The sequence below is a fragment of the Diadema antillarum genome, unplaced genomic scaffold (assembly GCF_040938485.1).
Source record: "Diadema antillarum isolate AM-2024a unplaced genomic scaffold, OU_Dant_1.0 seq00000134_RagTag, whole genome shotgun sequence".
NCBI classification, from domain to species: Eukaryota; Metazoa; Echinodermata; class Echinoidea; order Diadematoida; family Diadematidae; genus Diadema; species Diadema antillarum.
Window position 1 is genome coordinate 275,248 of NW_027271211.1, and position 15,882 is coordinate 291,129.

Here is a 15,882-nt window from a genome sequence, read left to right on the forward strand (position 1 = left end):
AAATGTAGCTTGAAGCAAAAGGAAATAGAGGGTTTGATATTTTTCAGGGAAAGGGTATTTTATCAGCTCTCCTAGAAAAGTTAATCCAAATTGTGCAATGAAACAGGAGAACTGTAGGTATTGGCAAAACAAATAATGTAACTTTAACATGTTGCATCATAAGCCAAGCTCTCTTTTCTCCTCATTTTAAAAAAATGCCTCCTTGGTAACTGCCACTTCCCCCCCCCCCCCCCCCCCCCCAAAGAAAAAAAAAAAAAATGGAGCAAGAGTAAGGCAGCATTTGGATCAATACTTTGCATTCAAAATGCCCTGTGTGTGTTCTTTTGGAGGTGCTTTGAGTAAGATGGTAATTCATGGCATTGTCATTTGAATCGCTTCCTCTCGTGTCCAGGCATCAGAACCTGCAGAACCGAGCCAAGCTGGGGAAGGTGGTGCAGAAGCTGCAGCGCAAGAAACAACGACAAAGCCAGAAGACACAGCACAGGAGGCACCAGCAGCGGCGCCAGCAGAGGCATCGGAGTCGCAGGCCAAGGATGGCGAGGAGGAGGAGGTCGACATTGATCTGGAAGATCCCGAGGTCGAGAAGGCTGCCATCAAGATCCAGGCGGGCTTCAAGGGCATGATGGCACGGAAGAGTGCGAAGGACAAGACGGAAGAAGGTGGAGAGACACCGGCAGCTCCTGCTGAGTCTGGCGAGGCCGCAGCACCGGAGGCCGAGGCAGCCCAGGAGACGGAGGCAAAACCAGCCGAGGCTGAGACCACGGAAGCAGCTGAGGTATGTGTAAGCCCAACTGCTTTTTGCTCAGATGCATGTCCTATGCAGAGATGTTGACTGTTACCTTATGCAGTATTTTTGTACTTTTTTCTTGCCAAGACCTACTGTAGCTTTCATGAAAAATACTTTGTTTCCTAAATTGTAATACTACACATGTCTGTTGCAGAAAAGGTGAAAATACTGTTCTTCCACAAAAATGTGCCTTTTCAGCTCTTAGAATATTGCACTGCCATGTTGTACTCCTATGTTGTGAGTCAGAAAGTGGCTTTCCAAAACCAAAGAGTATTAAGATCAGACAACAGAATACCCCCATATATTTCGCACACATGATATTTTGACAGGGGTTAGATTCATGCCCATGATTTTTTTTTTCAATTTTTTTTTTTATCATGGCTACTACTATAACACTTAATAATCACTGCCTGTCTACGTCGATGTAGGACAACTTGTCAATCAGTTGCAAGGGGTTAGATTTGCAATGGAGAAATCCACGGTGACAGAATGAACAGCATGTAGTATCCCTCGCAAAAGTAACAAGTCTGTGCAGCAAATGTGGACAGCTGAATGATGGGTAAATGAGCTCATCTCAATGGTCCTACCTTTGGTTCTGTTTCAGGCCCCCAAGGCAGAGGAGGCTCAGGCAGAGGAGGCCGCCCCAGCCGCAGAAGAGACCAAGAAAGCCGAGGATGAGGAGGTCGTCGACATCGACTTAGATGACCCCGACGTCAAGGATGCTGCCGTCAAGATTCAAGCTGGTTTCAAGGTGAGCATTATGATGTGAACTTTCATGCAACCATTACTTAACCCATTTCCCAGTGGAAAGCCAGAATTCCAGCCAAGACTGTGCTGTTTTCAGAATTATCTAAGCAATGGATTAATGGTTATTAGCATGATTTGCAGATACTATTGATAAAAGGGCATATGACAATATAGAGTGATAACAGAGTGGTTTCAATGTACAATATCAAAGCATTGAATTCATTGAATTAACAGCAACGACATCTGATGGCTACAAAAAGATTTTACCTTGTTTAAGCAGCATAATGCACACTTTCAGATGTCTCTACCAACCCAATCAAAAGTGAGACAGCTAATGAGAAAGAAAGAAAGAAAAAATCCCAAACAGATCACACCCTCACTTCATTCCACTTCAAAATGTATGGATTCTATTAATGGCTGATAAGCATCCTGCTTAAATCATTCTTGGGGAAAAGCAGTGGATTCTGCTGCAGAACACCTGCAATGCAATTTGTAACGAATATATCAGAATGACAGTTTAAAAAGCTTCTTACCTAGGTTATCCAGGGATTTTCCTGTAAACTTACTGTGGTTTGCATGATTTTTTTTTTCCTCAGGGAATGATGGCTAGAAAACAAATGAAGGAGAGCAAGTCAGAGGCAGGGTCTGTTGGCGGAGAGCAGGCAGCGCCCGCTGGTGACGCCACCCCAGCTCCCGGCGAAGCACCCACCGGAGAGGCAGAGGCCCCAGCTGCGGCAGCAGAAGAGACAAAGGCAGAAGAAGAAACGCCGCAGGCTGAGGGAGAGGCACCGAAGGAAGCTGAGGCGGAACCAGCGGCGCCCGCTGCAGAGGCAGAGGCAGAGCCAGCCGCCCAGCAGGCTGAGGCTGAGGCCCCACCGGCGGAGGGCTCGGACCAGACGCCGGCTGAGGAAGCCCCCAAGGCTGACGGGGATGCACCGACTGGTGAGGGAGAGGCACCGGCAGAAGAAGCACCAAAGGAAGATGCACCACAGGAGGAGGCACCAAAGGAAGAAGCACCTAAGGCAGAGGAGCAGGCAGCAGAACAGACAGCAGAAGACACACAAGGACAGGTAAGCTAGACACTCTCAGTGTTCAAGTTCTTCTCCCTTGTCCATGGTGTGGAATTCATGATATCTGTATACCCCATTCTAAGATTCATGAAATCATACAATTTACTATGAAACAGTGTTAAAGTTCTCGCTCGTTGCCATACCAAATAACAGCATATCATAGGACCTTTACTGATCATGTGACCTTACTATAAAATTCTGAATAAAGCCACATTTGCAACAATTGCCTTATCACACTCCAATTGCAAGTACAGCACACTGATGTGCTAGTGATATGATGAAATAACAGAGGCATAGCTGCATTTTCCACATACAGTGTGAAAGGCTATAATTTCTACATAAAGAATTGAACATCAGTAATACACAGTTTTTGCGTACAAACGTTGTTGAGATTATTGTACACCTGCCTAAACCTCACAAAAACATATCATATTTTTTGACATCTCTTGTGTGTGACACTGCACTTTGATACAAAATTTTCATAACCAACAGAAACAGTTCAGCATAATGATTATGCTCCATGTTCAGATAATGTTTGGACTATGTCCCAAAATGCTACACTTTGTGATTGTCAGAATGCTAGGAACATTCATTCTATTCATAATTCACCCAATGAAATATTCACAACTCTCCCTACAGGAAGCTGCGCAGTAAAGATAAATATATTGCACACTGAAAGGTAGGACATTGCTCTCATTAATTAATGTCTTCACGATTTGCTGTGTGCTTCACGGAGTAAACTCCATCACTACATCCCCTCTGACTCAATAATCTATTCTCTCACAGCATAATACTCTGTCAAGCACATTATGATGACTGTGATATTGGATGCACTAACTTCCAGCTACCCTCCTCACTAAACCTATTAATTCTGGAAAATGTTGCTCACTATTCGCTAATCTCCAGCATCTCCTGCTGTGAGGTATATGCACATATATGATGGGACAAAAAGGAATTCTTGAATTGTAAACAAGGGAAATTCCTTTGACTGTAAACTGAGTCCCTATCTCTTATTCATCAACATGCATCATGTGTGTATCATCACTATAATCATAACCAAATGCCATAAAATATGTTTCATAACAAACCAGAAATTTCATCTCCTTTATGTTTTGAAGGAACTTTTCCAAGTTGTACAATTAGCTATAAATCTGGGTGTTTTCTGCACACAACTACCTTTTTTTCAAGAGACTAGTAATTGAATAGTACTTCAATTTTTATTTAGATAAATATGTGCACTCAAAAACATTCACAAACTGTAACTTTGGTCATGCCATTGACTTTCCAAATGAAATCCAAGTTAACCAAAAGCTTTACACATCATTAAGTCATTCAGCTTTATATATTTTGCTTTAGACTTTGCATTCTTCTGCTATCTTTTCATGGTAATTCAAAACAGGTCAACCAGTGCAGTGCATGTTAATATTTAAATTATCCACGCAAACCTGGTTGTATGACTTTATACACTGAGCTGATTACTGCACAGTTTTTGCTAGCAAAGAGTATGAAAGCTATGGGGCAGTCCATGCTTGTAGTGTGTTTGTCCATCACTCTGTAGCCAGGGTAACAGGTGAGATTTTCTTTTTTTGTGGCAGCGCCCTCACTTGGTCAAACTAAGCACAGAAGGCATAGATAGGCACAGACGGTCCTGAGCTCAGAATGATCGGGTAATGCAGTCAGACATCATGACATACATCCCTTCAGCATACTATGCAACTAAACTGCATCTGCAACGCTGCACATCACATTATCAATCGTTACATTTATATCACATTCATATTACATTTTGACATTTAGAAATACTGGTATTGTGTGAAACAGACCACAATCAACCCAGTTGTGTGGTGTTTGGGCAGAAAAAAAAGTGTATTCTGCATGTGCCCTCATACAAATAAAATTTCAATCTGCAGAAGTATTTAGGAGCGGTTAATCTATATGGTAAAGCCATAATTGATTAATGAATAATTAAACATTGTCATACCATACACAATCTACACATGAATGCATTCAAGTCCCAGCTGTCATTTCACAAAATATATTCATTTACCCTATTTTGCATTTTATCAATTATACCTTCAAACTTATTCTTTCAGTTTATTACTATGCAAGATTACACAATTGACTCTCTGGTGTACATGGTTTGCCCTCAACGGATTTTGTCGTCCATGTTGTATGTGCCCTTGTAGTGTAACTATACCTCACGTCTGCTCATTTTAGTGATGATTGTCTAATTCCACCTCTGCACATTTATGTTATTCTATTGACATGAGGATGCCTAATTCTTTTGTCATGATTAATGTCCTCGAGTAATTTTTTTATCACTTCACCTAAATACGTCCTGTGTGTTATGTGTGACCCCAATCCTTTGTTGTTGCCACTCTCTATTGTCTGCCAATCTGTGCTTTCTGTATGCTGCTTGTCTGCACATCTTCTCAATATATCCTTCTATTCTGTTCCCTCCTACTGTTGCACACTTTTTCTGTCAGCCTTCTTTGTCTCCCAGCGCTGCTTCTGCCCAAGAGGGCCCACCCTTGTCATCCCCGTCCCAAGCCCCCTCACGCTCGGCACAGGATGTCAATGCCCAATCGGATGCCAGATTACCGAGCGATGATTTGCACGAGGTGACAAGTGGTGCAAATGAAGAGACTCAGATTGAGGCACCATCTGCATCAGCATCACTTGAAAATAGCAAGGAAGCCCCACAGACTGGTCAAGAAGACCTTGAGCAAGCTGCAACCGATGATGCTATTTCAGCGAGTAAGGCAGATCTGGTCACACTGTCTGCCAGCAGGGTTTCGGAGAAAGATGGACAAGATGCAATAGCAGCAGAAGAGAATGTCACTACAGATGGCCAAGGAGTGACAGAGACCACAGATGTCCAGGAGAGCAGGAGTGCATCAGATCAAAGGGATATTGCAGAGCCTGAAGAGGTTCCTGAAGAGGAGGGTGTCAGGGATACTGATCAACCTGTATCCGCAGAGCAGGAACTTGCAGATGTGGAAGGTGTCCAAGAAGATGCCAGCCCTGCAGATCAAGGAGTTACAAATGACGATGAAAGTAGTAGAGATCAAGCAACAGAACAAGATGAGGGACATGTCAGGGATAACGAGAGTGGTACAGATCAAACTGTCTCTGCAGATCAGGGAATGCCAGGTGTTGAAGTTGTCAAGGATAGTATGAGTGGTACAGAACAAATAATCCCTTCAGAACAAGGAATCCCAGATGTGGGGGGTGCCAAGGAAGAGGAAAGTGCTGCAGATCAACCCACGTCCTCAAATCATGGAATCTCAGAGGAGGGAGTTGTCAATGATGAAGGTAGCTCTACAGACCAAACAAGATCCACAGAAGGAGGCAAGGAGGAAGAAAGTTGTACAGACCCCACAGTCACCACAGATGATCAAGACGGAAGTGGATGTCAATTCGCTGAGAATGTTGCAAACCCTGAAGAGCAGACTGTTGCAACAGAAAGTGGAGAAGTCCCCTCGAAGGGTGAAGAAGTCGCAATCAAAGCTGAAGATGATAGTGAAGAAATGTGCCAAGAGGCAGTTCAGCCCTCTGAGGATAACCAGAGTGGGCATGGCCCCAGCGATGATTACCCTTCGGCAGCGGTTGAAGAAGTAAATCAGACTGCAGTCCAGGAGGAGAGAGATGCTGAAAAGAAGCCAAGTGCTGGTTCTGCTGGTGGTAGTGTCATCACATCCAAGCACAGCTTAGGGTCAGCTTCTGCCAAGAACGATGAAGAAGGGGACTCCCTCATTAAGGGTGAGAGTGTAGATGCAGGGATGGAGGGGCAAACAGGCGAGTCTGGTAGGGAGCCAGACCAGACAGGAAGCGGCTCGGAGTTGCCGAAGGAGGATGCTGCAACTGAAAATGTGAATGAAGAAGAGGTCACACCCAAGGAAGCAGTCTCCAATACAGAGAATGCATCCAAGAGAGAAGATGGCCAAGCAGTCAGTGACCCCAAAGCTGAAGAGGCTGAAGTCAAGAGCGAAGTCCAGTACTCCACAGGATCAAACATGGATCAGGAGGTGCCAACATCTGCACCAGGAGCAGAGACTGAGGAAGCTGCCGCTGATTTGGAGGATGCTCAGAGAACATCACAGGAAGGATCTGACAATCTGGGACAGGTTCAAGGAGATGGTGGAAGCCTGGACGAAAAGCAGGCGGAAAGTCAAGAGAGTGCCAAGCAGGATTTAGGACGTCAAAGTGCTGCAGACTTAGTAACAAACAGCGTCCAAGATAAGGAAGAGAAATTGGAGGAGAATAATCATGAAAACAAAAATGAAGAGTCGGGAAAAGATGTTCAAGAAGTGGAAAACGTCGAGCAACAGAGTGAGGACTCGACTGCAGTTGTGGAGGCTGCAGGGAAAAGCCAAAAGGTTATTTCTGGAACTGATTCAACAGCTGAAACGGGAGCATCTGCTGAAGTGGAGAGTCCAGCAGACAGCACAAAATATGCTGAAGGGAAGGAAGAGGCAGATGCAGAACCAGCAAGCCCAAGCTCATAGACACGTTTTTATATACAAAACTGTAAGTCTCTTGTAGAAGGTAGGACTTCTACTTTAGATTGCTGGATTTGAGTTTTAATTTTGCTTTTTTGCTTTTGTTTTGGTTCTGCTTTGGTTATGAAGTTGATTTGCTTGTGTATTCAGTTCCACAACCAAAGCTAACGTTGGCAAATCATCTTGTTTTACATCTTTCAGTATTGGCAGCTTGATTCACAATGCATTTCTTCCTGAATCACTCTGGCTTTTTTTTCTCTCTAATAAATCAAGTAACACAAATATGCTCAAGAGAATTTTATGATTCTGCAGAATCAAAAGCAACAGAAATTTCCATATATATGGGGGGGGGGGGTGATAGAAACATGCACAACTAGACTAAAGATCATTACAAATGACTAGTGAATAAAGTAATAAAGTTTAATGTTCTTGCACATGACGAGACGTCTTGCATTGTGTAAATCGTTGTGTTCTGTGTTATTCTGCTCCATTGATTAATTCCTTTGAAATGTTGTTTGAGCTTGAATTGGTTTGCATGCTATGCTTCAGTCTAACTGCTCTGTTGTAATTTAATGTTTTCGATTGTTCTTTGCTTCTATCAAAAAGGAATAATTCCAGACCCTTCTTGGTGAAGAGTCCTGTTAACTTGATACTTATCAAATCTAACCACCAACCACAATCAGCCAGTCAAGATACAGCATTTTAATCTTAAATGTGATTTCAAATATGATATTTTATGCACTTAATGACTTTTCAGTAAGGCAAGCATGCATCCCTTTTTGCAGTCATGTGACTTGGGAAATCATTTGTGTTGATTGACAGCTCATCGCTGTTAGGGCGACGAAACCTCGTATCTGAAAAATGTCAAATGTTCAGGAGAAAAACAAAAACAAAAAAATGTGGCAGCCAAAGCACCATAAGAAATGGGATTGTCTTTCCTTTGACATGTCGTGGTGTATTCATTTTGGGGCTAAGACAGCTAGGATATGGACTGGACATCACTTAACCGATTCTCTGGCGATTGCTCCCGCAATTTTTACCAAAATTTGATGTGAAAGGTTTTGTCACCCCAGCGAGGACGTGTTATTCCATTGTATCCTTCACCCAGTAAACTGAATGTTTCTTTCACGCTGGTTTGCAGCACCATTTAACAACTAATCCATCCACTATTTTTGCTACTTATAACCATATATTTTCAGTAATAACACACAAACAAGTGAACATTATCTATATTCAGCTAATGGAATAAGATATGATGCTGTGGTTTTAAGTGAGTTTTCAACAAAATGAAACTAGTATTGTCAGTGTATCTATTCGTGTTTCCTGTATATTGATTCCCCAACTGCCCAAAGGGAAATACTGTAAACGTCAATATTTTCGCGCGATTAATTTTTCGCGCTGAGCGGCTCGAAAACATATTCGCGGGTTCTTAAATTCGCGCTCCGCAGCGGGTTAATACACAGTCGCTGTTTTCATCCAGCGATGCCAGCGTATGAAAGCGACGTAGCGAGCGGCGCGAGTGTGAGTACAAGCGCTCAACTACACGATGTACGTAGTACATGTACACTGTACACGTATTTTACTCGATACATGTACTGTAGTACTAGTACTGTAGTCGCGGAGATGTAGCACATCAATCGGCCATGGGCTCGGTGCGTGCGGTGCGTGCGATGATACTGCTAATATTATGCGTAAACATGTCTGTACTATGTAGCAGTATCCTCGACGAAGCGCACGCAATTCAGGCCGTTCAAAATGTGCATAGAAAATTGCGAAGATATATTCGCGCGTTTTTGAATTCGCGCTAGCCGAACGTAGCGCGAAATCCGCGAAAATTAATGTACCGCGAAAATTTCCACGTTTACAGTATGTCGCAAGCTGCTAATGCTAGCCTGTTGATACAGGAATGACTTCCTGCCCCTTAAAAAGTCATGTTGAGGTCAGTCTCAACTCAGCATCAAGTCTAACTCTATTAGTGGAGTACAGGCATGAATATTTCATTTCAGTGGTACATGTGTTTCCTTGTTGTGTTTGCAACCACTTAAAGGGTGTGTACAGTTAAAATGCATTGATGGATGGTGAGAAAGAGAGAGAGATAGAGGGGGGGGGGGGAGGCAGGGAGGAAGAGGAGCGAAAAGCAAGAGGATGTTATTCATTGTGGGAGCTATTTTCTTTGTTGAAAAGCACAGTGTACTCTTCTCTGCTGAGAGAAGTTAAGCTTCTGGAATGGCCTGAGATAAGGTGTACACATCATGCAACTTGAATAAGGTTTGAAAATGCGCTTTCCTGTTGCATGCACCATGCATTGCATTAAATGAGCAAGCAGAGACTATGATTCATGCTGTAGACAGTCACTGTAGTCATTTGATTGATGACATTTCAAATGCAGTTAATGATCCTTTTATTTATTCATCCTTGTATTTAATGTTTTTTGTTTTTTGGGGCTTACTACAATTAATGTAGAATGTATCTTTGTTGTTTCTGATGGATTTCCATGATATTGTTCCATGCCGTATGATTGGTCAAAACTGACTACAGCTGTACTTACAATATTTTCCCCTTCAAAGGTTTTGTATGCGAGCGGTCTGTTCCGAGTTGCTTGCATCATTTGTTTCTTGTGTACTGTGTTTTGAATTTACTTTGTGACAATAGTAAAATGTGTCCCTTTAATGCCATATTTTCTAAACTGCTGATGTACGAAATGTGTCAGAATTCATCGCGTACCATAGCTCTTCTGTGCAGCGACAGTGCTCAGGAATGTTTGATCATGTTGATAAATTGATCACATTATTGATCAATTAACCTATTGCTAAAGAGGGGACGTTAACCCTTGAAGCGTGCAGATGATGTCTGTAACAATTACAAATAATACAAATCAGGAGACCCTGTCTAGCTATCATAGCTGAACCAGGAATTGAAGGCCATGTATCCCTTTTGCAAATGTCCTAAATTTTTGCGTGGTAAAAAAAATGATGTGTCCCAACATCGTGTAAGAAGCCTTACAGTATTAATACATCTTGAAGTTTTTCAAAAAGAAATGAAAAACTAACCCCATGCCATTTGAGAATATGCTCCTCCATTTTTTTTTTTTTTTTTAAACCGCGAGTAGTGGTGAAAATTTTTTCATGTCCAACTAGATTCACTGGAATTGTTGTATTGTTTCCCCCTCCGTCACAAAGAAGTCTCCAGTTTTATTCTGAGGAAAGGTCTGAATTACGTACATTGTACCTGCACAATATACCATGCTTATGAAAGAGATCTAACATTCAGGGTTGCAGAGAGAGAGGCACAAACTTTTAACTACCTAAAAACTGTACTCCTTTTATAGCTCTAATTACATAGTGCCCTTTTGCCTCAAGACTTGACTGGAATTGACAAGACTATTGACAGGGGGCTTCTACCTTTAAGTGAACTCATTGTCCTGCGTTGACTCGGCCATTTATTGTCATCGGCGCTTTACTCTTGACATCTGAAAGTTCATGGTGCAGCCATCACTTGAATTATTGAGAATGTGTAGCGAGGGTGGCAGGTGGTAAGGTAATTTAGACAAGACCTGTTCACATGGAAATAGTAATTGTATTCATCCGGTGTAATAGCGATGATGCTCTGTTTACTTAAGGCGCCTTTATATCTACTATGTAAGAACTGGGTGAGCAGCAGAAACAGTATGGAAGTGAGTGAGTGTGTACAGTGAATGTGTTTAGGGGAAGGGAATGGAGACTGTATGGGTTGGTATGACTATGTTTTTACATGTGTGTTATATGTGTGTATTTGAGAAAAAAAAAAGGGAAAGAGAACAACACAATGATCAAAGTAAAGAGATGAACTTATTCTGGCAAAGAATCATGTAATCAGAGACGGCCAGATATATGTCACTACTCTGTCTTGATGAGATGAAAGTTTAAATACCCACTTTGCACTTTAAAAGTTTGATCCAGTCTAAGAATGAGTGTCACATGGAAACATTCTACATCAACACTAGCCCCTTTTGCTGACCTAAAGTGTAGTGTAAAACATAGATTGTGTTCGGTGTGATTCCACAACAAGTTTATTTGGTGATGGTGGTACTCATTTCTAAAATGTGATCAGGGGAGTTGATATGAAATGGGCCAATTTCTGCTTAAAGATGAAATAGAGTTTTAGGGAACCCAACTTTGCGATCGTGAGCACTTCTCTTGAATTTTTTATGACACTAAATTATCGGCCTTTTTAAACGTTACCTGAAATTCATAATTGAACCTTTATAGAGCAATAAGCGATAGATTCTACACTAAAGATGCCGTCGGCCACTTCTTTGATTTCCATCTTCTGCCTGAACCATCACTTAGGATACAAAGTACGCACAGCATGGCAAAAGACGTTGTCATATCTCTACAAAACTGTTCTTTAAAATTTTTGTGCCCTAGCCCTTTAAGAAACCTCAAGCTTGCAATATACTGTACCTGCTGACAAAAAATCAAACATACAAAAGCCCAAGTCGCAAATAGTTTTTTAAAAGGTTTTGAAAACTTTGATAATTGTTGGTTGACTATTTATGAGTATTAAATTCACAGGCTCGTTCCTACATCTTTCCATGATTTTGAGAGTCTATCATAATTTGTAAGACTTGAACAGTATGGTACATGACAAGAATATTATGTTTAGATTTAAATTTCCAAAGTTAATCAGAAAGGAGAGAAGTAATTGTGGCCAGATCACATCAATGCAAGTGTACGCGGGATTTGTAAAAACATATATATTCATTTACATGGCATTGTAACATTTAATATTTGGCATTTATTACAGCAGCTGTCTAATGAAATATATTAATACCATTGTGTCTGTACCCATTATGCAAGAGAAAGATTCATCACCTTCCTTTTTAATTCAAGAAAATTGTAGGTATTTCTGCTAAAGTGAATGTGTCATAATTCTTATTTTACTTTAAATACCTAATAGAGCGCTAAGTTAATATGTGATCAAAACTCATATATACTATTTTTTTTTTAATATTTCTCCCAATTTTTTTGTAGTTGTATAACATCTATTATCCTGAACAAGAATAAGTACATTTATTTATTTATTTATTTATGTAGGCCTATGTATGTATGTCTGTCTGTATGTATGTATGTATCTACTGTACACGATGAATGTTCGCGTGCATTTTGATTTTGCGAATTTCGCGAGCGCCAAGATGCGCGAAATTAAAATGCACGCGAAATTTCTTATCTACACTATATGCATTGAACGCAAGTGGCAATTCGCGAAAATTTCTTACCACGAAAAAGGCCGTCGGCTCCAATTCGCGAAAATTTCGTGCCGCAAATATATCATGTTTTACAGTATTTATTTATTTATTTACTTACTTAGGTACTTTCATACGTACTTGCTTATTTGTTTATTTATTTATTTATTTATTTATTTATTTATTTCATTTATTTAGTTATAATAGCTCATTTTCTCCAGACACATCATTTAAAGGTGAAAGAGGAATTACTTGCAGTGATGATGAAAATGGTCAAATGATAGTAATAAGTTATGTTTTTATCAAGTGCTTTTCATTATGCAGGCATATCACAGCAGCTTACAAATTGTTGGGCAAGTATACAATGAATGGCAGTTCCTATGATATTAGTACAGTTAAATCAAAAGAGCTCCGTGTATCATATATGAATATTAGCAACACGAAAGCACACTGTAAAAGTGTGACATCAAAGTATGATAAACCCAGCAAGCAAGTTTATTCAAGGAGCAAAAAGCAGTGAAATAACATCAGATTAAACAGAGTAACAAATGATATAAACATCTGTCTGAATATCAGAAACTATGAAGCAATGTAAAGAACTAAAAGACAAAAAACAAACAAACAAAAAGTGGCTGTGTAATTTATGTGACTGTGACCAATGTGTCTTCAGTATGCAAGTAAATACTGAACAAAAGTCAAGAGTACATGTATACAAGTAAACAACAAAAACAAACAATGCACTGCATTCAACAATGGATTTTTCAAGAAATGTGAGAACTGCATTTAAGGATCTGATCTTCAAATGCTCTGGCAAGTGTATGTTTGGTTGTGATACCACAGTGCATTGTTTCATATTAAATAGTTGTGTGACTATTTCTTTGCCTTTCTGGATTATTCATTACCTCATTAATTTCTAATCATGATGCCAAGTCTTGTTACTATGATTTTCTGCTGGTAGGCCTTTCGAGCGTTATTTCCTTCTGAGCAAAATTAATGCGATTTTCTTAGCAAATTGGGAGTAATTAGGGCCTGATAAAGTCCTCGCTATTTTCGGTTGCATGGTTTTCGATGTGCACATGGCCGTGCAGCGGTTTCTATAGCAAATTTCTGTCGGTGATGTTCGTGGGACGAGCTACACATAGTAGACTACTTTACGTCTGTGGAAACAGACTCTACTCAGTTGTAGAGTGCAGCTGTCTATGTTGAAGACAGGGCTGATTTATCTACCAAGGCATTCCACTGATGCATCATTCCTCCTGAATGTTGTACAATGAAGTGATGCTCTAGAGGTATGCAGCTAATAATTTCCTGGAGTATTTTACAGACAATCACTAATACTTGACATGTCTTTTTTGGTATGATGGAAAATAGAGATTGCATGTTGGTACTTGTTGGCAGTGAGGACTGACATTGTGAAATACTAGAATTCTAGGTGACAGTTTGTGATGCTGAAGCTTAAAGATGCTGTAGAATTTCTCTGTGTGAGATTTTTAATGTATATTTTGAACTTGTACAACATTTGGTGAAAGATATTTTGCTTACATATATATATGTAACATATCATCCACAGTTAGAGTGTACTATAAAGATGACTAAAAAAAGATCAAAACTAACATGTATGGATGAGAAACATCCCACTGATGATAATGGAAGTTCTTAAAATCACATAAAGGTGTCCAAAAATGAAGGCCAGTTTGTCATATTTCTGAACTTGACCACTTTTTGTACAACAGAAAATCACCCAGTAATGAAAACTGGTAATCACCCAGTCACATGGAAAAAAAAATCAAACAGTTTCATCATAGAAACTTGTATCAGTCATGAAAATTTGACTGAAATTTTGTGACCTAGGAAAATCCTAATGCAGCTCTTCTTTTTTTGATTTTTTTTTTAAATTCACAAGTAGATTCTTGTTTTCTAAGGAGGGGGGGGGGGGGGGGGATACATGGTGCCATTTTACACGGGGGAAGGGGGGAATGGGAAAGATAGAGTGAGTTGAAAATTATGCATGAGGTAGACTGTGGAATGAGCTTTAATGTGATTAGCAGCAGAACTCACCCAGTAGTAAACTGATGTAGTCTGTGCTACTAGTGGAATGTCCTGTGTCTAGAAACATCCAAATCCAATGGAAATATGTCTGCATTAATTCAGTCTATTTTACAGTTTCTGAAGCTGGAAAGTTGTTCTAGATCTATCACCAGATTGGACGAAAATTACACTTAAAAAAAAAAACTGCAATTGCAGTTGATTTTAAGATGGTGTAGTATGTATGCAGTTTTGGGGTTTATTTCAGGAAATGCTGTTAAGACTAGTAGCTTGCAAACCTGTTAAAGCTTAACATGAATCTATGAGTAAACAAAACATAATTGCACTAAATGAAATACTAGTCCCAAAGCCCCATATCTGTGTTAGTACATTGTAGTCTATAGTGTGAAACAAGTTCTTTAGTGTCTACTTGTCAACAGGATTTACATGGTATTTTTCAGGAATTGTTCAACTGAACCATGCAGAATGAGGCTTACAAGTTGTTCAAGATGGATGCAAGATACCGTTTCACTACCAATACACCATTTAAGGGCTTCGGTCTCAAGCTAACAGCGCTCTTGACATAGATACGATTTATGCTGGCAACACATTGCTCATGTCACAGAAATGTGCCATGTTCAATGTCTGAAAAATGCAGACTAAGGCATTAGCAGGAGCATTGAGAGGCTTAGGCCAAGTAAAAAAAGAAACCAGTTTCTCGTCCTCGCGCGCATCGATTTTGGCCGCCGCGTCGATTTTTTAACTATTTACTATTTTCAAAATGGCGCTGAAAATACCAAGAAATTCATAATTCTCGTCCCAGCCCGCTCCCCGCTCGCATCGATTTTCAGTTGCCGCATCGACTTTTTTGATATTTTACTATTTTTTCGGCCGCCGAAAAAAAAATCGACAATTCACCTACCAATCGTGATGTCTCATTTCTAATTACGCCTTGCGTCCTCTACTTTATAGCTGTAGTACAGCTGTAGCTTCTGTAGTGCGTATGTAATAACGCATGCATTTCACACTGCGAGCTCGGCAAGAAGGAATGACCCACAAAGCAGTCGAACTGTAATTGGATGGGCGCGGGCGGGCGCGGCCTGGGCTGTGATGTACAGCGCACTCGGTACGTCGTGGTGTAGACAGGACGTTGAGCACCTTCTGTACATTTTTCTCGTGCTGTTGCCCGCTTCATGTGCTGCTAGATTGATTGCGCGATGTAACCACATGCTAGTCATAGAGGAGACCAGCCAGCCAGCATAGCATGCGCGCGTTCTGGAGCTGGAAAAAAAAAATCGTGGAGTGCAGTGATGGAGAGAACCGATCTCAAGCGCACGTGGGCACAGCGAACGGCTTTAATACCAGGGCCCCGTTTTATCAAAAGATATAAATCAATTTTAATTTTCCTTACTACACAGTCTGCCATAGACTTACAGTTGAAATCGACTTCATAATCAATTCTAACTCTTCATAAAACGGGGCCCAGAGCTGCCAACCTTTGGAAGCACAAATTAGTACTCAGCAGCT

At 40.7% G+C, this 15,882-nt stretch overlaps 1 protein-coding gene across 1 annotated transcript in view; it reads left to right on the forward strand.

Annotated features, from left to right (window-relative positions):
- The window catches only part of LOC139727502 (uncharacterized), a 56,354-nt gene that overhangs the window by 15,333 nt on the left and 25,139 nt on the right, over nt 1-15,882 (forward strand). Inside the window, exons 5-7 of the mRNA XM_071638476.1 lie at nt 392-775; nt 1,392-1,538; nt 2,131-2,604. Coding sequence (XP_071494577.1) covers nt 392-775; nt 1,392-1,538; nt 2,131-2,604 — 1,005 coding nt within the window. The remainder of the gene's footprint in view (nt 1-391; nt 776-1,391; nt 1,539-2,130; nt 2,605-15,882) is intronic.